Here is a 25419-nt window from a genome sequence, read left to right on the forward strand (position 1 = left end):
TTTCCATGTTTTTTTTTATATCCCTTCATTTATGTTTTGCCCTTCCTTTTAGATTTTTTTAAAAAAGATTTTTATTTTTAGCCTTTTCAGTTTTTTAATGCAATTTTATTTTTGTACTTTTTTATTGCTTTTAAATTTCTTGCGCTCCACCCTTCCCATGCTGTTGTTTGATTGTAATAAAGGTTGATTTGATGTCGTTTGGCATCACTTAAATTGAATTCAAAAGGAATTGTGGTGTTATGAATAATCTCCAAGTATGTTTTAAATCTTTCTTCCCCATTCTCTAGCTTTCATGTTGCAATTTGTTCCTAATTTTTCAAGGACTTGCATCCCACTCAAAGTACCTGGGCCTCAGGTTACAGACCTCTGTTCTCTTGATGGCAAGAGATTTTTTGCTTTTTTGGCTGCCAGGATAGCTGAAAAGCACAGCAGTGTCTTATAAGGAGCTTCAGTAGATAAAGAATGCGGAGCAATACCTAGACAAAAGTGTCCATGGCCTGAATTTTCTGGAATTGTAGTCCCAACACATCTGGCAGACAGCTGGCTAGGAAAAGCCACCATACATGGTCAGTTGATGTCTAAACCAATTGGCACATTAATAAAGAGTGTGGGGTCAACACATCAATCCTTAAGTAACTTTGTAGGTTTTTTTTTTTTTTGGTTTTAGAACAAAAAGAAGAGTAATAACATTGCTGGAAATGTTTCTCCTCTGTTCCTTGGATTGATGTTTATATTCCATCCGAGTACAGAGTGGGCTCTGTTAAAAATAACTGTTTAAAAATAATAAGATATAGTCATACTCTAAGCTCATTAATCAGCAGGTCAAGAGAAGCACAAGAAGAGTAGGCTCTCGTTGTTTGCTCCAAGATCATTTTCCTAATTATTACCGCCTTCTCTCTTATAACCTAGCTGGACAGGCATTGTGGGTAAAGTGCCTTGGAGCAGAAGATTCTGGTCTTAAGACAGTTGCAACTCCTTGCCATCAAAGAGAAGGACCAATAGTACCATCATTGATCTCAAAAATGCCAGAGAAAGGCTGGGATTATTTTTTTTCAGAAATATGATCATGTAATTCTTTTAATCTTATATATGGGGAACTCCATCAAATGTATTTTTGTGAGCTGTTAAGATAAAGCCTGTTGTGCCTTAAAATGGCTTCTACTGTGCTGCTGTAAAATGGCTTCTAGTGTACAGCACAGTGGAGTTGCCAGGTTAACTGCTTCACAGTACTCCACAAGGGGACTCCCTTTGGTAAGAGGGAAAATCCAACATTAGAAATTACCTTTGGTCTGGACATTTTTCCCCTATAAATAAATACCAGGACAATGCCAGGTTATCAGCTAGTATTAAATCATTACAACTCTAACCCTAATAATAATAAACTCACCCATCTTAAACTGATTGATTATGTTGCCATCAAGTCAATGCCAACTCTTTCAGATTTTCTCTGATGATTTGTATCTAACCTGGTCCTTCAGGCCTGCAAGCAGTTGACAGCCCTTTCAGGCAGATCAAATTAGAAACCAAATTTATGAATGCTTATACTATTTTTATTATAGGATTAGAGTAACCGAATCTTGCAAATCTGAAAGCCCTGGCTTGATATACAAGAATTAGGAAGGGTCTAGTCTGAGTCTCAAATTACATTAATGGTTTGGACTCAAAATTCTGTTATCTGACTATTATCTTGAGTCTTGGCTCTTCCTCCTGTTGCTCAAGGTTATTCTCACAGTCCATTACATCGGTTCACCTATCTCTGGGGCAACTGAGTCCATCTTCTTCTAGTCGTGGTCTTTTCTTTCCTTTTACCTTCCTAGCATCAGAGTCTTTGCATAATGTGCCTGAAGTGGGATAATTTGAAGCTGGTCATTTGTTCTCTTGGATTGTTTTCATGGCTTCTCAAGAGTTTTCTCCCACACCAAAGTTCAAAAAGATCAATACTCTTCCTATTCTGCTTCTTTAAAGTTTTAACAGATTAACAGAGTTGGAAGGGACCTTATAGGTCATCTAGTCCAACCCCCCCTCATGCAATAAACCCTACACCATTTCTGACAAATAGCAGTCCAATCTCTTATTGAAAGTCTCAAGTGATGAAGCTCCCACAACTTCTGAGGGCAAGCTGTTCCAGGGGTTGATTGTTCTCACTGTCAGAAAGTTCCTCCTTATTTCTAGGTTGAATCTCTCCTGGTTCAGTTTCCATCCATCATTCCTTGTCTGTCCTTCAGATGCTTTGGAGAATAGCTTGACCCCCTCCTCTCTGTGGCAGCCCCTCAACTATTGGAACACTGCTATCATGTCTCCCCTGGTCCTTCTCTTCACTAGACTAGCCATGCCCAGTTCCTGCAACCATTCATCGTACGTTTTAGCCTTCAGTCTCCTAATCATCTTTGTTGCTGTTCTCTGTACTTTTTCTAGAGTCTCCACGTCTTTTTTTTATAATTCCATCTGTCTTAAATAGATTATGTTTATTACTTGCATATGGACAAAATCCTCATGCTACTCAATAAACAGAGTCAGTGTGGATTTGAAATCTTCATGAACTGTGGGCATCGTAGCAGAAGGTCAACTTTGCTTTAAAATCGAGCTGTTTGGGTCTTTCCCCCTCCATGTGGCCATGCAACCAAAGGTTAACCATGGCAAATCAATACCAATACTCCTCCCCACCTGCTTCCTGACCTAAAAGGCCTCTAACCTCCAACTCGAACAAGTCATGATTTTCTTCTCACTTGGGATCTCCGAGAAGGAACAGCGGCAGCCAAAGAATCAGTCAGGGCTGGGCGTGTAGTATGCAATGAGGAGAAAGCTGATAATCCAGTGCGTGTTTTTCTGTTCTCTCTGTGTGTGGTCTGTACCCTACGTAGTAATAGTATCTGTCCCTTGGGGACTGACGTGCCTTCATACTGGAACGAAAGAACTTCTGGAGGCATTGAAATTTGTTTGCCACTCGCAGTAAACAGTAATAGACACAATTCATGGGGGAGGCCTTACTTTTCATATTTTTCTGCCCTCCTAATTACCCCCCTCAATTTAGATTCTGGGTTGCTTTTTTGGAGGAAGGTTTCCCCCCCCCCCGCCCCATGACTTCATTCCATCCCATTTTGTTTTCACCAGGAAAGAGAGGAGAACCACTTTGCTGAGGGATCTATTTTGAAAGCCTAGGAGGAAGAGTATCTGAGAAGCAGCTGTTGTGTTGGTGAAGCTGTGAGCCCTTGGAGACGGCAGGCATGGGTGACTGGAAATCCCCAGAGAGTGGCAAACAAACAAACCTTTACACCTGTAAAATCCAGATGTGGAATCCTGCATGGTCAAAATAAAGGATGACTTCAGTGGTGGGATTCCAATAATTGAACAACCGATTCTCTGCCCTAATGACCAGCTGGGTAAGCATGGCTCGGTGGTCATGTGACCATGTGGGCATGGCCAACTCAATGTCACTCAGGTCGATGGGCGCTTCGCCTTGGCTGTTACAATGAAATAAGGGTTAACCAGAGAGGCAGTTTCTGTAAGCAGGGCAATAAGGATTAGGCTAGAAACAACACCAGAATGTTCTCTGCAATACGGGGCTTAGCTGAAGTTTACCAGGTTTCCACTATTTCCAGAAAATAATGTTTTCAGTGCAATGAGAACTAGTATCGTCTCAGCAATTATTGACCAGTGAGCCTAAAATGATAGAAAGACACCCTGTTTCCCCGAAAATAAGCCCTCCCCTAAAATATTGCAACAAAGCAGCAGCCATGAGGTGACCACTTGGTCACACTTGCCACCTCCTACACCTCAAAAATAATAAGACCACCCTGAAAATAAGGCCAAGTGCTTATTTTGGGGGTCAGAAGAAAATAAGACCCTGTCTTATTTTCAGGGAAACACAGTATTAAAACAGATCACAAAGGAAATCTTTTTACAAAATTTGCAAGCGGGAGTATTTCAAACTATAATATCCATCAAAGAATATAGATTATTTAGCAATTGTGAGAATCATAAGAATTCTCCCATAGATCTGTTGTCTTCATTGAACGAGACTTTGTTTATTTTGCTTGGCTATATTTTTGTATTTAATGTGCGTTCAATATGTGCATATTGGAAATTTAAAAGGAGTCATTCAACCCAGGAAGAGTAAAACTGTCTTTGCACTTGAGTATGCCTTCAAAGATAAGCAAAAAAACACTTACTCTTCTGCCATTGCAAACACATTGTCCAAAGAAATAAAATTGCACAAGAGGTTTGCAAACTAGAAGTACATGGCTTAGACTTTTGTATGGAAAATTTAATGCTTTCAGTCCTTATCTTCCACTGGTACGAAACCACGGCTTCAAGATGCTCAAACCAAAGGAACTTGACTTGTATTTCCACCATTTCTCTAAAGAAGCTCCTGCATAATAGATCAAGGAAAACGAGATTAAGTAAGAATAAATGAATAATTGAACATTAATCGGGGATGATTCGGGGGTAATCCGAGCCTAATGAGGGCTGCATTTTTTATCTTGGAGAGACTGAAAGAAGAGACACAAGGGACCTGTCCCTTAGTCACAGAGGTTAGTAAGCCCGCAGAAGAAACAGGAAGTCGACTTCTTTCACGGCTTGCCTGGAAGCTGAGGAGATGTGAAGCTCTGGAAAGAGCTCATAGGGTCTCTCTTCTGGGTCTTGTCCTGTGCAGTGACATGGAGCAATGGATTATGGATTGGTAAAGAATCTACAACTTAACAGCTTGCTGAAAATCCTATATATCCTCCCAGCTGTGGTTTATGGTGAGTAACCTATTAGCAATCTTACCAGGCCAGCTGCAATGCAAAAATATGTATGTCCGCCTATGAAATAAGCAAAATATATTCCTTTTTTGCTTGTGAGTCCCATTGGTGGCATATTTAAAGGCTCAGCCTTACATGAAGATAATGGGCTTAGATGGAAGATTGTGTAAAGGTTAAGATTCCCCTTGCACATATGTGCTAGTTGTTCCCGAGTCTAGGGGGAAGTGCTCATCTCTGTTTTAAAGCCAAAGAGCCAACACTGTCCAAAGACGTCTCTATGGTCATGTGGCCGCCATGACTAAATGTCGAAGGCGCACAGAATGCTGTTACCTTCCCACCAAAGTTGGTTCCTATTTTTCTCACTTGCATTTTTACGTGCTTTAGAACTGCTAGTTGGCAGAAGCTGGGACAAGTAACGGGAGCTCACTCCGTTACGCAGCACTAGGAATTCGAACTGCCAAACTGCTGACCTTTCTTATTGACAAGTTCAGCGTCTTAGCTACTGAGCCACTGCGTCCCTTATTGATTGTGTACCTTGGGCTGAATCTCAATTTTGCACATACGGTGATGGCTGCCTCCTGCTTGTATTTTCTTGAATTCTTCTCTTGTTGGTGAGTACTTCAACCTGGTTGTGATCTCTGCGGAGGACATGATGCTATCGCAAAAGTTGAGATTCGGCCCAGGGCACAACAGTTGTAGCGCAGAAGTCTAATCTGGTGTGCATGTGTATGTGTGCCTTGTAGAAAGACTTGTAGAAAACCTTTTTATTTATATTTGTAGTTATTGTGTAACTATTATAGTTATTTATTTATCAAATTTGTAGAGCCGCCCATTTCACCAAATAAATGGCCCTGGGTGCTTTCCATGCCTCTTCCCCTAATTTATAAAGTTGTAAATGTAAATTCCATTAAACATTGTTTAAAATGCAAATGACCTAGCTTGCATTCATCAATACTTAAATATCTATGCTTTGGCTTTTGTTCGTTTTTAATATGAATTATTCCTAACAGAGCCATTCTTTTTGGAGACAGTTTACTGTCTGCAATTTAATTTTGTTTTTGAGATGCTGCTAATTTCTTCAGACTTTTTTTCTTTCTTTCTTTCTTTGCGAAGGAGCAAACGATACTGGAGAACTTTAATGCTGGCGTTCGCATCTCTGAAAAACCCCGTGTAAACAGAATGCCCAAATTTGCTTTCAAATGAATTTGCAGCAGTTGCAAAGGGGCAGGATTTGGGCATGCCACTTTTTCCTTTGCCTAAAACATCCACATGTTAGCTGCTGTGAGTGATCCATCCTAACAGGTGTTGCTTTAAGATCAACAGTTGGAAAGTTTCCAGAATGATTAGAATCTCAATATCAGAAAATTTAACCTTCTAATAGCAGCTTCTCCAGGTTTCCACCCACTCTGCCACATATATACACATAGCCATATTTATTCATTTCTTCTTCATTGCTCAGTATGTTCAAACCATTCTTCAGAATTCGGATGGATGGATGAAAACCAATCATGTCCAAATAAAAGATAGCAGTCAAGTTAAACCTAATATCAACATATGAAAGTTTTCTTAAGGGGCATAAGATGATCAGATCAATCAGATGGGGATGCTAAACTAAGTAAGGCTGGCTGAGAATTGACCACATGTGGAGCAACTTTGCTGGACCAGATCAAAGATTTATATCTTTTGGTCCACAGCCACAAAGCAAATATTTTTGGGGAAACCTCTGTTTCCCAGCATACTTGAAGGGGTTTTCCCTTTTAAAAGTGGCTTAGAAATGAATAATAAAAGTAAACTTGTTGCTCTGTTTGCCTTCTCAAGAAATTGGTCTTTAGTATATATGAAGCTCCTATCTTCCTAAACTGAATGAGAGGAGAGCCAACTGACTTTTATTCAATAAAAGAAAATCTGCTTATGAGTCATTGGAGAGGCCTGAAAGCTCGGCATTGATTGATCAGTTGAGTGATTCAATCATTCATTCATTCATTCATTCATTCATTCTTCCCCCAGGTCAGCTTCTCCCCTTGGAAGATGCAGAATATGAGGAGCAAGTGGTCAAAGGGGTTCATAACCGCTCGGTGAGGCTGGCGTGTGGTGACATAGCGCAGCCCCTGGTTGTCTTCTGGAGTTTCACCAAACCCGGCTCTCTCATTCCCAGAGCTGTGGCCATCAGCAATGGCCTTGAGTCCAAGGTGGAGAAGGCCTCTGCCGTCCTGGGGGAGATCAGTTTGAGGAACAGCACCTTAGAGATCAAGAAACTGCGACAAGCAGCCGAGGGACATTTCATGTGCCAAGCCATGTACGAAGTGGATGGAGAGATCAAAGTGGCTTATTCCTACATTGAGCTTCTCGTCTTGGGTAAGTCGCAGCTTCTGAGTCCTACTTTAATGCTTTCTGAGGAAACGGGGTGTTTCCCCAGAGATGAGATCAGAGTTGATTTCTTCGACTGGTCCCTCTTCATGTTTGCATTATGGGGGGAAAAAACCCCACCCAAGTCTGTGATTTCTACCTCTTGTCTGAACGGGCCAGTGATGCTCTATAATATCAGTAACGGCTAAACACTGTCATCATGTGCCGAAGGCAAAGTAATGCGATACAAATTGTGTGTGCCTCCCCTGCACGTTCCCCCTGTGTACAACCGCCCCTGTGCACCGCCTCGCGCATACATGCACAATCCCTCTGTGTGCACCCTACTCCCAGCGCATGTACTCTTCTCCCTCCCACACATTTTTGGCTTCCAGGTTGCTGCAGGAGGCTTTCCAGGCCCAAAATGCGGTTTGTGTGTGGGAGCAGTGCATAAGGCCCCAAAATGCAATGTGGGCATCTCCTGCGCATGCACCTCACCCCCAGTCCCCCACGCATGCATGGCAGTGACTTGAAGACCAGCTGGCGGGCATGCATGCGTGGTGAGCTGGGCTGGGGCATCGGCTGGCCCACAGAGAGGGCTCTGCATGCCACAGGTTCAGCATGACGGGTCTATATATAAGTGTAACTTAGTGGTTCTCAACCTTTGGGTCGCGACCCCTTTGGGGGTCGAACGACCCTTTTGCAGGGGTCCTCTAAGACCATCGGAAAACACATATTTTTGAAAAAAATACAGAAAACATAAAATAATTTTATGGTTGGGGGTCACCACAACATGAGGAACTGTATTGAAGGGTCGCGGCATTAGGAAGGTTGAGACCCACTGGTGTAACCAAAGGTCCTCGCGGACTTCAATCCATTCTATTTGTAATATAAGCCAGAATTAAATAACCTTTTTGCTACCAAATCTTTTAAATCCTTTCTCCCACTTGTTGTAGGGTGGGAGATGAAGTAAAATAGGTTCTTAAGCAAACTAGAATTTCAATGCACTCATAATATTATTTTAAAAAAATTAGTCACCCAGCAGAAAAGTATTCAATCTTTAAGTTATTTAAATTATGCTGAATTTAGTTTCAGAATTTTTGTCCAGCTCTTCCTCCTCCCCCCTTCCCCACTTAAGGAAATTGGTTGGTTTAGCCCTGGAAGTAAACCAGAAGCATGCATTATTTTCTTCCATTGTAAAAGGTGACCATTCTTTAAGACAGGGGTCTCCAACTTTGACAATTTTAAGACTTGTGGACTTCAACTCCCAGATTTCCTCAGCCAGCAAAGCTTTAAGTCATTGTTTCTCAGCCTTTCTGAGCAACTTTAAGGGGTGTGGACTTCAATGCCCAGAAATCCCCAGCCAACATACACGCTAGGGAATTCTGGGAGTTGTAGTCCATCCTGATTAAAGGTGCCAAGGCTGAGGAACACTGCTCTAAGTAATAGCCAGGGCAAAGATAAAAACTGAACTTATGTTTATATATGATGAATTTGAACTTTTAGGCCAATAGTTGAATTGCCTGTGATTCTTCCCTCCCCCCCTCCAGTTCTAGTCAACATTTTTATTGAATTAGAAAGTATTATAAAATACAAAGTAAATAGAAAAGTAGAGCGGGGGAGGAAAGGACAAGTGAGAAAAGATAGGGAAAAGAAAGAAAAAGAAGCATTGACTTCCGACTCTCTGAGTTTCAGTAAAATAAGGCATTAACATCAAATCGCAACTTTTTGCTTTTCCATAATAATACAAACAAGCCATTTCTATGAAGATCTATCAGTCCAATCGGTAAAACTCAAAGTCAGAGTTTCGTTCTTTTCCACATCAAGCACGAAGTTCAGAAGCTTTGTCTCCACGTGGAAACAAAAGTACTTATGTTCTTTTCTTCAATCCAAGTGGTCAATTTTGCCATTTCAGCCAACTCCATCAACTTCTGCAACCATTCATCCATTGTAGTGATTGAAGTGTCCTTCTGTTTTTTGTGCATACCATTGGCTGCTGTCAACATATACAATAATAAAGTTCCAAATTTCCCCCCAATTCTTTTTCCATTAAACCTAAGAGAAAAAAGTTCTGGCTTCATTTTTATCTCCATTTTCAAAATGAATTGCCTGTGTTTCTGTTTTAGCTTGCATCTTGAATCTTTGGGTAGTTCTATGGGTGATTTAAATCAATTCCCTAATCTGAAAAAAACCACTGTGGACTAGAAATGGATTTTTGTAGGTATGTAACTCATTCAGGTCATTCGTGTTTCTTGACGGAAGGATGTCTCACTCTTCTTAATTTCTTAACTTTTCATTTGGTCTCCCCAGTCCCAGTTCCCAAGCCCTTTCTGCAGATTAACAATTCAACACCCGTGGAAGGCATGCCGGTTTTGATGATCTGCACCGTGAAAGAAGGGACACCTCCTATCACTTATTCTTGGCAGCGCTACACTAATCGAGATGGCCTGGTCATTCTTGCTGAAGTAGGGATGCATCTCTTAAACCTGGCCTCAGCAAACCGGACATACATGGGTTGGTACACCTGCTCAGCCCACAATGAGGTCAACAGCCAAACCAGTGATGGGATGTACCTTGACATTATCTGTAAGCAACTGGTCAATAAGGCCAATTTTTCTATTTTGGGGGAAACTGTGTGCTGCCGATCAGAATCGTAATCTTGCAGAGAGTAGAGCATTAAATAAAATAGATAATTCCTAGTGAAGCAGATTAGGTCAGACTGTGGAAGAGATGCACGAAAGCCTTTTTGTAACCAACAGATACACTTTCTACAGTATGTAAAGGAGGATGTGCTGTGTTTGTTTTGAAAATTAAAAAAAAAACTTTTATAAAAAAAGAAAGAAGCACCTTCTTCAGATTGCATTCTATTAACTAGTTTAAACTTCCATAGATGGTCCAGATGAACCAGTGATCACCATAGAGCCATTTGCAATTAACCAACATGGCTTCTCAGCCAATGAACAAGAAGAAGTGATTATGACCTGCCTAGCTCCTTCCAATCCTCCCAGTCACTATGTTTGGTTCTACAACAGCTCTCAAGTCTATTCTGGACAGAAGTATGTGATTGCCAGAATCTCCCGGACTCAAACAGGCATCTATACTTGCCTAGCTCAAAATATGCACCTGAATACTCGGACGCAAGCCACTATTATCTTGACTGTCTATTGTAAGTTACCTTTACAGGTATATTCGCAGGCATGAGGTTTTAGCATGTTCTGCTGCTTCCTATCTCTCTATATTTTTTTATTCGCTATTTCAAACCTTACCATCCTGGCACAGTTGAAAAGATGCCAAAAGGAAAAATGTCAACATAATCAGGGTGCCAAATATCCCTTCCAAAAGAAGGTGGTGATTGCCTCTTCTATCATGGTTTCCAATGCTGGTGTTTCGGTAGTAACATTTTAGCTTCCCTTCTGAGAGAATGATAGACCGTTCTTGTTCTGCACCCTGATTATTTCACTTTTCATGTGGCCCACTCTCTCATATCTTGTTTCAACAGAGTCTGTTCTTTCTGGTGACATTCTTCAAGTTCTCTTCCCCCCCCCCCCCCAAAGAGAAATAAAAACGAAAGATTCCATGGATTTCTGTATGGAATAATCACAGAGAAGGAGGTCAACTTGCTAAAAGTATTAATAAAGTAGGAAAGTAATCATTGACCCATGTTGCTTTGGTGTCTTGCAGCAGAACGCAGCCAGATGTTTTTCAAGTAGATCAAAGCAGGCTCTTTGTGGTGATATTTCTTGTCTGTGGACCATTGAAATGTATGTTTGATAACAACATTGACCAAATTAACCTAGGACATTTCGAAACAAGCAACACCTCAAAGACCAACCTGCAAGAATCTTAGATTCCCTGAAATAATGTAGGGCCAACCAACCTAGTCTGTACCATCCTCTTCACATGATGCAGTTTTAGTTGGGTGGCACCATTTGAGCTGTGGGGTGTGGGAGAAACTCATCTTCCTTAATGTTTCTCTGCAAAATAAATAAATGTAGAAATAAAATCATCTCCAAATGCTGTATATGAGAAACAATCTTATCTGAGATCAGGGCAAGCATTTAAATAGAGCGTTATTTCATTGAAGATATTGATCCAAAACCCAGCTCTTACAACTTTATAAGGCATTTGTGCGATGCTATTGCAATGATAACTTCATTCTTAAGCAAGAAACAAATTAAGGTGAATGAAGGGATTTGCAGAGATGCAAAACCAAAGAAATTCAAAGCTTCAGAAAACAATACGAGGTTGTCAACATAGGAAGCCATAAATTATGGGTTTGCCCATATGACTCTTAGCTCCATGGTTTAGTAGTGCAACTACCAGTGGAAAAATGTCAGGAGTGGAGGCAATAGTCCCTTCCCCCCCACCAGCTTCTTTTCCCACCAAGGAACATCTTTAAGCAGGCAATTGTCAACTTTTTTCCCCACAGCAAACGTTCTCTGCTTCTTCTAGCCATTTTTGAGACCAGTTCTGTCATCAAAGCTTTCCCCAGTAGGCTAATGCAAAGAAATAGGCAAATATCTGCTATATCTCCTGCTCCTGGCCAAGGAGTCATGAGATTCTGAGCGGGCAATGCATAAACTCTTGGTCAACTTTGGGTAGAAGTTGGCTTGCAAGAGCAATGTTTTTGGGTGGGCCCGGAGAACATGGGCACAACCATCTTGTGGGTCAAACAAGCTTTTGTGTCTAATCCCAAAGCAGCAGGGATGGGACCCTGCTCTTTATCACCATCACCCTTTGGATAATGTTCTCCTCCATGGATGTTTCTGGCCCCTGTAAGTCCTCGTTGCTGTTGATATGATGTTTACCCTATGCACAGATCTGCCCAAGGGACAGCTCAACTGCATGTCGATGCCCGCCTCCAGTTTCCAAGAGCTTGCGCTGCATTGCTTATGGCCAGGGGGATTCCCCTCAGTGCACTTGCATTGGGTAAAATCGAGGGCAGAAGAAACCCACACGGGAAGCTTCTCCAGAGCTGTTCAAATCCATCAGGGTGCAGATGTTCCCAATGGGACGTCCTATATCTGCCTGGCTTCCCATCCAGCACTGATAAAGGATGCGGTTTGCAGGACCACTGTCTGTGAGTACCAGCCTATTTTGCTATTCTAGAGACAGATGTTGAGGCTCCCAAAAGTTGAGGCTAAAGTACTCATTATGCTACAGAAACAATTCATGATTAATTAAACTTCTCTTTCTTTTCTTTTATTGAAATGCAACTATGGGGACATAGAAGCCTCTGCAATTAGGATGGTTATAACCCCCTTATACAAATTCAATACTTCAATATTCAGGTCCAGATTTTTCTTTCTTTCTTTCTTTCTTTCTTTCTTTCTTTCTTTCTTTCTTTCTTTCTTTCTTTCTTTCTTTCTTTCTCTCTCTCTCTTTCTTCTTTCTTTCTTTCTTTCTTTCTTTCTCTTTCTCTTTCTCTTTCTCTCTCTCTCTCTCTCTCTCTCTTTCTTTCTTCTTTCTTTCTCTCTCTCTTTCTCTCTTTCTTCTTTCTTTCTTTCTTCCTTCCTTCCTTCCCTCCTTCCCTCCTTCCCTCCTTCCTTCCTTCTTATATTTCACATTTCTGAATGTCCCTCTCCTTCAAAGAGGAGCTCTTTAAAGTTAAATCCCTAAAGAAAGTCATAATTCCTGTAAATCAAGTCAGTTCATTATTATTATTATTATGATAATAATTCTAGTTTACTAGCATTATTTATAACAATAAGCCCCAATTATCTGGCTCACTATCATAAATTGTATTGATTTGTTGGATTTATGATAATTTATGGGGCTCATTAATTAGCTCTTGTTTATGAAAAGTTATCCAACGAATATTCATGATTATTAGGAATCCTAGGACGTAGGCAAAGGCAAAGCCGCCTCTGAAAGCTGACCAATGTATTTCAGGGGCTCCAAGAGGCAGCCTGGCCTGCAGTGTGGTAGCAACCAAACTGAATGAATTCCTCATGTTGACCTGCGACTGGCCAGGTGGAGAACCTCCGGTGACCCTCTGGTGGAGAGACTGGAGGCACCATGTGCTGGGAAGCATGAAGCCATCACACCATGTTTTTGTCATGAAGCCCAATGCCACCCTTGGAGGCAAGACGTTCACCTGCATGGCAGCTCACCCTCTGTGGGCAAGAACCTCTGAGTGCCACATCCAGCTGGGTAAGCAGATAAATGTGACTCAAGAAAAAATAACAGGGTCAATGGAGGATTGACTGGTTCATCAGAGTGTGAAAGACATTGTTCCATCAAGTTTACCTGTCCCAAGCAGATCCCTTCCTCCCTGTCTCTTTTGTTGTTGTTGTTGTTAGTTGCAAAGTCGTGTCCAACCCATCGTGACCCCATGGATAACGTTCCTCTAGGCCTTCCTGGCCTCTACCATCCTCTGGAGTCCATTTAAGCTCACAGCTACTACTTCAGGGACTCCATCCAGCTACCTCATTCTCTGTCGTCCCCTTCTTCTTTTGCCCTCAGTCTTTCCCAGCATGAGGCTCGTCTCCAGGGAGTCCTTCCTTCTCATTAGGTGGCCAAAGGATTTGTCTTTATTCAGTTACAAACAAATTATGTAATGGAGTTGTCCTCTGGTGCTATAGTTGGCCTTCCCAGTCAAGAAGGAAGGGCCACCTTAAATCTTGGGTTCTTCCTTCTTGACTTTTGGGGCTGATCAGCCATTTTGAGAACATGCAGAACTGCTTTTGCAACATGTCTGCCACTGGGCAATGCTGCTCATTTACTAGCATGTTAATGTATGAGGTTGTTCCCAACCTCTTTCTTTAGACCAGCCCACCTGAATGCTGTTTATATCTCAGTGCATTATTTTTTTTTGTTTCCTGTTGGAAAGGTAGATGTGCTTCAGGCAAGGCTTCCATCTGGATGTTGAAGGCCCAGAGCCTTCATGGGGTGAAGGGAAAGGTCCCAACCTAGTTACTGCTCTCCTTCAAGCTGGTGGTTTTGAGAATTTCTTTTATTCTGTTTTGTTTTACACACAGAACCCCCCAAGATTATGGTGCAACAGTCCCAGGTGTCGTTGTTTGAAGGCAGCGAGGTCCAGTTGGCCTGCTTCCTCCAAGGTGCCTATTTGGGCTCTGAAGTCTTCTGGTACAATAATAAGAACCAGTCCATTACAGCAAGCACTAGGAAATACCACCTGCAGCAGGAGAATACTTGGTTTAATTTGACTCTCCAGGACACAGAAGGGATACGGGACAGTGGCGTCTACCGTTGTGTTGCCATCAATGCTGTGGGCAATGCCTCTGCCACCATCAGCCTCCAGGTAAAAAGTAAGTTGAATAACAGAATGATAGAGTTGGAAGATAACAGAATGATAGAGTTTTCCCGACAGTTAGAACAATTAAGCAGTGGAACAGAAGTTGCCTCCAGAAGTTGTGAATGCCCCAACACTGGAAGTCTTTAAGAAGATGTTGGATAGCCATTTGTCTGAAATGGTATAGGGTTTCCTGCCTAGGCAGGGGGTTGGACTAGAAGACCTCCAAGGTCCCTTCCAACTCTACTATTGTATTGTATTGTATTGAAGGGACCTTGGAAGGCTTCTAGTCCAACCCTTTGCTCATTTCATACTATACCATTCCAGACAAATGGTTGCCTAATCTCTTCTTAAGAACCTTCAGTGTTGGAGCATTCACAACTTCTGGAGGCCAGTTGTTCCACTGATTAATTGTTCTCTTAGGACGTTTCTCCTTAGTTCTAGGTTGCTTCTCTCCTTGATTAATTTCCATCCGTTGCTTCTTGATGTGTACCACAAAACTCCTTTCGATCTCTCAAACACAAATCCATGAAGTAGGAATCCACGCTTCTTCTACAATTGCTCCAAGTTTTCTTCCCCTGTGAAAAGAAGGATCCTGATTTTACGACTTCTTCTTATGATTTTGATTTTTTTTCTCCGCAGTGATTTCTGCCAATGATTGTACTTTATTGCCATGTGGTAGAGAGGGGGATACCGGCATTTGTTTTTCTCTGTTATGCCCTTGATTCCCAAACTAAACATGCCCAGTGAACAGGGAGGGTCTTCTGAGAATGCAAATGTGTAAACAAGCAGCAATGATATGCCTTTTCTTTTCTTTGCAGAATATCCCAACCCACCCAATGTGACAATCAGCAGACTGATGTACACTCGCCCACGTACAGAGGTGGAACTGGAATGGGAAACTCGAGGCTCAGGAAACCTGACTGGCTTTGTAGTCCAAAGGAGAGAAGCAAAAAAGACCGGCCCAAAACAGATGGCCAGCAACTGGGAAACAGTGGCCAACAACATTGACCCTGATGTCCGTGGCCGAAAGCTGGGTGGCCTGGATCCTGCAGTGGCCTATGCTTTCCGGATCCTTGCAGTCAACCATCGCACCACCGGGCATCCTTCTGAAGTGAAGACCCCAGGTGCATTCGAGTGGCTAACTATACTGATCACATCCATACCCGTATGGAATAACCAGCTGTTTTGGAAGGTTTTCTTCTGAAGGAAGAGGTGACAGTTGAGCATTTAGATGAGAGGATCAGGCCTGCTCCATTCTGCATGCAGGAGAGAGTGGACTTCATAGGGGATGCCAGAAAGAACAGCAAGTTGTATATACGTGCAGTCTATAGGCCCACCTCTTTTTCTATGAGACCTTGTGTGGTAGTATGATGTAATTATGGTTAATTATAATGAGTTGGATAAGTAGGGATACATGATAAATTATGATAAGCTGCATGACTAGGGCTAACGATAATAAATTCTAGTCTCACCTTAGGGATAAAAGTCAGCTAGGTGACTTTGGGCCAATCACCAGGAGATGGTGAGTTCTAGTCCCATCTTAGCCATGAAAGCCAGCTGGGTAATTTTGGGCCAATCACTCTCTCTCTCAACCCAACTCACAAGGTTGTCATTGTGGGGAAAACAGCAGGAGGAAGGAGTGTTGTACTGTTTGTCTCCTTGAATTATTTATAAAAATGACAAAGGGGGGAGGAAATAAAGAAAATAATGAGTGGGTCCTTCTCCCTTCTCCTTGTCAAAGCCTGGCCTGCCTCAGTTCTTGGAAACCCCCTTCCCGAATAGATAGTTCTGAGCTAACTAGGAAAATATGGCTGACTTGATCCAAGGCAACATTCCCTATTCAGTCCAGAGTGCTCTTCAATTTGAAACAACTCTCATAATTACTACTACAAGATGGTGAAGGTGATAATGGTAGTGCCAGAATGACCAGAAAGAACCATGTCTGCCATTGCTTCTTCCAGAACATCTGTCCTGGGTCTCTCTCTGCCTTCTAGTGTGCTTCTCTACTTCTGCATTTGGTGTGCCTCAGCTACTCCTCTGTTCATCTTGCATGAGATCTGCAGACCTGAGTCGTGTGGGTGGTTACACACCAGTCTCAAGGTTGGGATCAGGATGGGAGGTGTGAAGAGATGAACTTTTGACAGGATTTTCATCTCTGTGTGTCATCACTTCTTAACAGCATGGTGAAGTTCACCTTTCCTTCTCGGCATTATTCTTCTTTTGGGGGGGAAATGTACTTTACTTTCCTGGAGTGTGCTACTGGGCTCTTTACAAAACAATCTCCAGGATTGCTCTCCTAGTTGTGGTGAAAAATCTCTGCCCATGTTGACCGATTTGTGCTCTTGCTATAAGATTGGCCAAATATAAAGAAAGGAAAGTTCCTTATGCAGCAGAAAAGACCTGGCCTCTTGATCAGATGAGTATGAAAGATGGAGTCTTTTTTATCTTATTGTGAATTAATAAGCACATGGGAACCCTGATTGATGAAGAGTTACCATTTCCTAGAAAAGGGGTACCAAACACAAGACCTGGGGACTGGATCCGGCCCATGGGGTACTTAGAGCTGGCCTGCGGGGCCACCCTGAAAAGAGCAAAGGATCAGCTTTTGCTTTTGCCAGCAAAAAAAGGTACCCAAGCTCCATTTTCAGCTGCCTCGGTCTCCTGCAAGTGAAAACGGAGCTCGGGATGGCCCTCCCAAGCTCCGTTTTCACTAGCATAAGGCTGCAGGAGGCCGGGGCAGCTGAAAACGGAGCTCCGGAGCCTGTATTCATTGGCAAAGCACTCAGGCCACCACAGGTGCCCCCAACAGGAGTGACATAGATCTGGCCACCCCGACTCCAGCTCCCCAAGGTCAAACACAACCCTGATGCGGCCCTCAATGAAATTGAGTTTGACACTCCTGTCCTAGAGGGGAAAATGTACAAAATTCAATTTGTAATTGCGTAGAAACTCCGGTCGTCCTGAACGCTGTATGTAGATAATTAGCAGGTGGCACTTAGGTCATTATGACCTGGTTGGAAGCAGAACAGGAATGTCAGCAATATTCCCTATTCGTGATGTGGCATTTCCTTCCGTGGCCAAGGTCTGTCCTGCAGAAGCAGGATTTGGTCCGGCAGCACAAGAGCAGAATTGCCTGCTTTGCTGACCTCAAAGTCATCTCGGGGATCTTGAGCGAACGCTGCCCTATTGGAACAAAGATGGCCACCTTGTCCTTCCTCCTCATAAGGGCAGCAGCTGTTGCAACAAGCAAGGCTGAGCGAGGTTTGGGAAGAGCCTTCGGAAGGTGCAAAGCAAACCAAAATGCTCAAGAAAAACAAGCAAAGTCTTCTCTTGGAAAAACGGAGACGATTGGAAACAGATGCGGGGTGGAAGATCGCTCGGAGACCCGAAAGGCCAGAGGAGAGTTTGTGTAAAGCCTCATTGAGGGTTTCCTTTGGCAGAGAAAGAATCGTCCCCAAATGCAGAGTTGCCGAGGGCCAAGAACGACTTGTTAACACGAGAGATCCGTAATTGGATCTCCTGATATTTTAAGGAAATAACCATCTTTAAAATTAGCTGCAGGCAGACGAGGAGAACAATTTAATCAGGACAGAGACCCTTCCTTAACCCCATTCCCTTTGACATTGCCCCAAACTGCTTCCTTCCTTAAAAAGCTTTAATCTCCTTGCCCAGGAATGGAGAGTTGGGGTGGGGAGAAACGTTCTACTGATCAGGTCAGGAGTGGGCTGCGATCCTCTAGCGAAGATTCTGCATGGTTCAGCAAACACCCAAATGCCACTCCTGGCTGGCCCTGCCCACCCCTCCCCTCTCAGGAGTCTCCATGTGGCCCATTTTGGATGCCAGGTACGTGCAGGGCCCACACAGAGGCTTAGGGAGGGTGAAAAACGGGCACGTTTCCAGCCTCTGGGGAGCTTCCAGAGCTCGGGGGAGGCCGTTTTCGCCCTCCCGGAGGCTGAACAAAAGCCTCTGGAGCCCAGGAAGGGCAAAAACGGCCCCCACGTCATGGTGCAGGAGGCCAACTAGGCCATGCCCACCCATCAACTGGGCAGATAACCCCTTGCTAAAAGTTTTGAAGCCCACCTCTGGATCAAGTGCCTTGATAAGGGTTTGCCAACAGGGCTTCTCGGTTCAGACAATCACAACCTTCACACCTCGTAAAGGTGGTTTCTAAAGCAGATCAACAGTAGGTCTATTTCATGCACAGGGTCAAGCTAATCTCAAGGAAACAGCAAACCCAAAGTAATTATCCGATTGTATCCTATACAATCGTTTACTACATATATTCTCAGGAAAGGTGATATTTCTTTATGCTTGAAGGTGAAGGAAGTTTCATAAAATCATGCTAAAATTTGGCAAACGCACCAGGAAGCTATTGCAGGAAGTCTAATCCCACGGACAGTTTATTGGTGCCTGCAAAGAACCCTTTATGAACTGTATAATTTTAATTTTTTAAAAAGAAATTAAGGGCAAGCTGTGGCCCTGGCATGCTGAAAAGTGGATATTCATTTCCATGGCGGCTTCTGAGGCCGGCATGATTCCTATCCGTTGCTTAGAACGTAAAAATGGTAGCTGTTGGTAACCCCTGGAGCTTTGTTCCGAAGTGAATATATCTGAAAATCGAAGATGCTGAAGTATTAGAAGACATGGTTGACTCCGTAGTGGGTCATCCTTTGCCTTCTGATAAATAAATATCCTTCAACTAATCCACCTTGGCAGACATTGTATAAACAACTTCATGGAGCTCAAACGATTGCTTCCAGAACCTTCCTCTTAAAAGAAGGAAGCAGATGTGCCTCAGCGCCTATAAACTTCTAGCCAGATGGTGGATTTGATGAGCTGAACATCAACCCATCTGGAAATCACTGGGCAAGAGAAGGAGGGGCTAGAATAACAGAGAGCACATCTGGCACATCATTCTCCAAAGCCTTGAAGATCTGGCCCTGGTGGAACTCCACTGCCTTCATCTACTGCTTCTTCTCTCTTGCAGCTGATCCTCCTTTCAATGCATACCCTGTGGTGATCGCGGCTGCTCTGGCAGGAATGGTTGTGGCAACAGTCATCTCTCTCCTGGTTTTTCAACACATTGTTCGGAACCGGGAGAATAATCCAAGTGAGTGATAGTTGCTGTGGGGGCCAATCAGCAGCTCCCCTTATGGGATCTATGGAAATCCTTCCTTAAGTCTTTTTTCAAGGACAAAAAGTCAGACTCTTGTTGAGTCCCCCACTCATCTTCCTTGGAAGTCATTTCAGTGGTTGTCTCCTTACTTTAGTTCTGCCAGCGGGCGAAAGATTCTGAGATGGCCATGGTTATCTTTCTCTTCACGTTAGTAAGTTTTGCGCACTAAAGACCATATGATCAAGCAGTGATAGATAGAAATAGCACTTAAATTTATATACCGCTTCACAGTGCTTTTACATCTCTCTTTAAGCGGTTTACAGAGTCAGCGCATCGCCCCCAACAATCTGGCCCCTCATTTTACTGACCTAGGAAGGATAGAAGGCTGAGTCAACCTTGAGCCGGTCAGGATCGAACTCCTGTCAGTCGGCAGAGTTAGCCTGCAATACTGCAGTCTAACCACTGGGCCACCACGGTTCTTGCATGAATATTGAAGAGATCACTAAAGTAATGGAAAGTGTATAGTTCAACAGGCTGTTGCACCACACCAGAGAGCCCACCATTAAGCAGAAATTAAACTTACACCTAACAGCCTTGCAGGATGGAAATCCAATGTTCTGAGATGATGGTTGTGGGACATAATTGCAAATTCTCCCTACCAAATGGTAGGGCATGGCATTGCCATGGAGAGAGTCTTCCTAAAGTCCTTGTTAATGTACCCTTCAATCGTTTAGAGTTTAGCTGTTCTTGCAGAATAGTTTCTAAAATGGAGTTTCTTTCTCTTATCACTTAGGGTTACATGACCTGCTCTTCAGAATGTAAGTGACAGCTCTTTTTTTTCCCTTTTCATCTTTTATTTTTGTTTGGGAAAAACGGATTAATATTTCTAGCCATCTATAACAAGTAGAATCTTCTGAGCTGCCTCAAAGTGTGTAGTTTATATTTTCCAGAACTTTAGAATAATAGAATAGAATAACAGTTGGAAGGAACCTTGGAGGTCTTCTAGTCCAACCCCCTGCCTAGGCAGGAAACCCTACACCACTTCAGGCCAATGGTTATCCAACATCTTCTTAAAGACTTCCAGTGTTGGAGCATTCACAACCTCTGGAGGCAACTTCTGTTCCACTGATTAACTGTTCTAACTTGTCAGGAAATTTCTCCTCGGTTCTAAGTTGCTTCTCTCCTTGATTAGTTTCCACCCATTGCTTCTTATCTTACCCTCAGGTGCTTTTATCATCACAGTGGCTATTAAGCTGGCATCGATATTAAAAGAGAGGTTTAGATAATTCAGACATGCTTTACCCTTTATTTATTTAATCCATTGATATTGCTGCCCAATTCACAAATTGTAACTCTGGGTGGCTCATGTAGGATTAAAAACCAACACATCCAGACAGAATGAAAAACACAAGAAAGCATGAGACAGTCAAGACCAGCCCACAATCACTAAATCTCATTCATTGCAGGTAGATTTATTGACTAGCTCACGCTGGGGAGGGGGGGAGGGGGGAGCTTGGTCTTCAAATCTTTATGAGAAAAGCTTTCTTTCACGTAGTTCTGGCAGCAGCTGGACTGGTCACCTTTTTCCAGCTTTCAAGGTGGTGGCTATAGCAACAGGTGAGAGGGACTAGCAAATGGCCATTGGTGTAGTGCAGGGGTGTCCAAACTTGGCAACTTTAAGACTTGTGGACTTCAACTCCCAGAATTCCCAGCCAGCAGCTGGCTGGAGAATTCTGGGAGTTGAAGTCCACAAGTCTTAAAGTTGCCAAGTTTGGACACCCCTGGTGTAGTGGAATGCACCAATACCAGCGGTGGGTTTCCCATTTTCTTACCACTAGTTTGCTGGTGTCTGCCCCTTCTAGCCTCAAAAACGTGCCTAAATTGAACAGCATAGAACCAGGGAGGATAGGCCATTTCCGCTCCCAGTTTGGGTGAGCCAGTCTGAACCAGCTGAATGCCACTTCCAGCCAATACCTGGGGAGATGGGGAAAGGGATGCTGCTTAAGGAATGATCAGGTAAAGGAATCCACAATTGAGTAACAGAAAGAAACTTAGAAGGGATCCACCCTAACTTATCAGGCAGGAAAAAGCGAGGGTGGAAGTTTGTACTTTCAGAATTGCAAGATCCTGTTAATGTCGCCTTAAAATAAAGTAGAATTAGCTCATCTGGTTCTGTTTCCAGTCTGGTCTGCCTCAGTGGTGGGTTCCGGGTGTACCGGTGGTAGTTGGGAGCAGCGGTAGCTGGCGGGTGGACCAAGCATTCCTTACCGCTTTTTGAGGCAAACGGCCCAATTACGCACTCATGCACAGTGTGCACCGCCTGTGCGACATCCGCCGAGCAGCTGAGTGTCGCTGGGCGGTGTAATGCGGAATGTGTGTGCAGCATGTATGCCCACCGAGGAAGCCCGGCCCCGATCCGGAACCCACTACTGGTCTGCCTCATAAGGCTGGTAATGGGTCAACGCATCTCTTCTCTTTAGGGCTGGAGCTGAGACTCGAGAACCAATCGGGACTCCAGAAGATGCTGAGATGCCAACAGGAGTGAGCGATGCAGCCAATGAGCAAGTTGAAGAAGCGAGTGAGCAGGTTGGAGAGACTTCCACAACAGCTGGGGAAACGCCAGCAGGTAAACTGGTGATAAATCTCTGGAGGTTACCTTATCTGAATGGATCAATCCAAGAGCCAAGACCTTGAAATACAGGTGGTCCTCAACTTACAGCAGTTCATTTAGTGGCCGTTCAAAGTTACAATGGCACTGAAAAAAAAGTGATTGAAGATTATTTTTCACACTTATGACCATTGCAGCTTCCCCCTGATCATGTGGGATGTACATGTGGATGTTTGACAACTGGTTCATATTTATGACGGTTGTAGTATCCTGGGGATCATGTGATCCCCTTTTGCGACCTTCTGAGAAGCAAAGTCAATGGGGAAGTCAGAGTCACTTAACAACCATCTTACTGACTTAACATTTGCAGTGATTCACTTAACAAACGTGGCGAGAAAAGTCGTAAAATGGGGCAAAACTCACTTCCCAAATTTTTCACTTAGCAACATGCATTTTGGGCTCAATTGTGGTCGTAAGTCGAGGACTACCTCTCTTTTTTTGCCACACTGAAAAAGAACCCGTGAAGGTGGAAAGTTTTGCCAAAGGGTCTTCCTGTTTGCTGTGTCTTTGGGTATTAGAGAAGGAAAACAAAATTCTGCAAGTAAACGTGGCCAACTCCTGCTTTCCTAGGAGGCTACATATGTCCTTCAAGATATATTTCATCTTCAGGAATCGAAGTTACCGGTAGGTGGACTGTAGAGACATCATTGGCCCCAAAACTTTTATGTCTACAGACTCAGTTTCCATACTCAGCTATTTATTTCCCAGGAAAAGTAGCAAATCCGTGTGTGTGTGTGTGTGTGTGTGTGTGTGTGTTGTATTTGTGCTGATAAATAAATATTTGGGCATACCAGGGGTTGTAACACAACGCAATACATGCATACATGCATACATGCATATGTACATACATACATACATACATAAATACACACACACACACACTTATATATATTAAAAAGGAGGGGGGAGAGGTTGTTTAGAACTCAATTATTGAAAAAAAATGTTCAAATTTGAGCTGCTGGAAACCAAACCATTGTTTTTAAACTGAAAAATAGACAGCTTATCTTATTTTGGGAGGAGAGCAATACTCAGCTCCTCAAAGGCATCGAAATGGCTTCCCTGTTCCTGTGACCAAGGAGAGATTTTTATACATGGCAGAGATTTATGAGTGTCTTGATTGCTTTCAGATGTCTAGTTTGTCCATTGGTGAAGGTATTGGGCTTCCCTTTTGTCTGGCCATTCATCCCTCTCTTATGGCCTTTTGTTCTAGATCAGAGGTCACCAACTGGGGGTCCGTGAGAAAATTTATGGTGGCCCGCAGAAAAAATTATTTGCATTTTTTATATTGCACTAAATCAGGGGGTCTTCAAATTAGAGTTCCTGGGCCGGACACGGGCAATGAATGTCTGTGTTGCTGCAGAGAGTCTCCCCCTTCAGGGTCTTTTTGTGTGGGTCAGAGGGGGGCAGAAATTCCGACCTGAGGTCTGCTTCAGCCTCCTGGTGTGGGGCTTTGGGTGAAGGCTGGAGGGAAGCAGCGCTGGTGGCAAAGAGATGGAGGGCCTTATTCCAGTGGGAATGCATCATGGCCTGGAACTGGCTGACCAACTCAGTCCACTGAGCCTCCGGGCACCAGTGCCTGGCCTTGCACTCCCGCAGGTCTTCCCTCTGCTTGGAAAGCCTATGCTTGCAGTCCTGAGTGAGGTGCTTCTGCTGAGCCTCCTTCTCGGTCAGATCCAATTTGAACTGAGCCAGCTGTTTTGCAAACTCTTTCTTGTGGTGGCTGTTTAGCTACAACAACTGCTTCCTGTTGGGGCCCTAAGGAGTCTGGGCAGGGAGGGGAGGAGTGGCTGGGAGGGGAGGGGTGAGTAGAGGCTGGCGAGGTGCCCCTCCACGTGAGTGACATCAAGTTGGCCAGGCCCACCCAGTCACATGGCCACCTAGCCACGCTATCTAGCCAGTCGTATTAGTGGTCCGTGGGATTTAAAATGATGGATTTAGTGGTCCCTGAGGTCTGAAAGGTTGGGGACCCATTCTAGAAGACAATGTGCTGTTGAAACACATCGATTAGCAAACAGACCTCCTTATTCTCTGCTGTTATTGGTGGGCCCTGATAATCTGCTGATGTTGAGCGTGAATCTGGAAGCCATCGAAACAAAGAATGGAAACAGCTGGGCTTCAGGATTTCTACTTAGTTATTGCTTCTCTTCAAGCAGCTCATAGGCACTTGTCATTGCTTTGTTTTCTGCAGAGGCAATTCAGACGGAAGCTGTGGTGACCTCAGAGGATCCAACAGGGGCCCAGGAAGAAGTGCCAGCCCTCAGTCCTCCTTCTGAGGATCCAGTCAACGTTACAATCACTGTAACAGCCACCCCATGACTACCGCTAAACCTGACTCTTTAGTACTCAACGTAGGGTAGGCTGATGAAAGATGTCCTTGATCAGCAAAAGAAAGAAAGAAGCGCAGGGAACAACTGTGGTGCAGAGGAGAACCTATGGGTGTCGTTCCAGTTTTTGTGTGATGCAAGGCCTTTCCAAAAAGGACCTCGGAAAAGGAGAAGAACATATCAGAAGAGATTTCATTGTCATCCACAGAACCAAAGTGCATCTTCGGGTAAGAGCTATTTTGCAAAAAATAGGGGTGTTTTTCTGTCAACTGGCAAACTGGCAGGGAAGTGACAATATGGGATCAGGCATAATAAGCTAGACAACTTTGAAGCAATATATTTTCCTGGGATTGCGGATGCTGCAGAGGCCACAGCTGAGTCACTGAAATGGAACTCATGGATCAACAAATGCGGAACTTTTGGTTGAGAACCTTGTACATTTTTGGTGACTCTGTTAAGCTGTTTCATGTGTTGGCATCAGAGACATCTTGTTTTCTTAGGGATGGAAAGCTCAAGGGTTTGAATGGCATGGATGTAAGATGAGTCCATGCTGTTTTGAAGCTTTGCCTCCTTTTAACTTCACCATCCTAAGATACAACAGATGGATTGAATTAAATGGGTATTTAAATACGCCAGAACGAAAGTGCACCTCCCCACCGTCCATCATTTCACAGGGCTTGGTATATACATTGCATTATCTAATTGTGTCTAATTAGTTTGGGTCTAATTGAAGGAGAAACCAACAAGTCCAATTGGTCACTGCTGAATTACAGCTACCATAAATATGATAACATAAATTATGTGTGCAAATAGAAAATTGAGATTCCATACTCTCCGGTTTTGGAAAAGGGTATTATGTTTCAGATAATAAGGAGGTTGGACACTACATACATATTTAAATCCATGTCTGTGTCCTTTTTTTTTTTTTGAGCCTTAAGCCAAGCTTACAAAGGCAAATTATGCAC

General features: G+C 43.4%; 1 protein-coding gene across 1 annotated transcript; it reads left to right on the forward strand.

The window, feature by feature from the left end:
• Nucleotides 1–4666: 4666 nt before the first annotated feature.
• VSIG10L2 (V-set and immunoglobulin domain containing 10 like 2) lies at nt 4667–24446 on the forward strand (the record flags this gene model as incomplete). The annotated part of the gene is made up of 12 exons (XM_081960714.1): nt 4667–4745; nt 6753–7100; nt 9399–9674; nt 9979–10254; nt 11908–12168; nt 12981–13241; nt 14069–14359; nt 15165–15470; nt 19334–19456; nt 20256–20280; nt 21943–22088; nt 24319–24446. 12 exons carry the CDS (start codon nt 4667–4669, stop codon nt 24444–24446), a joined length of 2520 nt encoding a protein of 839 aa, XP_081816840.1.
• Between the last annotated feature and the right edge of the window lie 973 nt (nt 24447–25419).

Source organism: Natrix helvetica (assembly GCF_964273705.1).
Source record: "Natrix helvetica genome assembly, chromosome: 8".
Lineage (NCBI taxonomy): Eukaryota > Metazoa > Chordata > Lepidosauria > Squamata > Natricidae > Natrix > Natrix helvetica.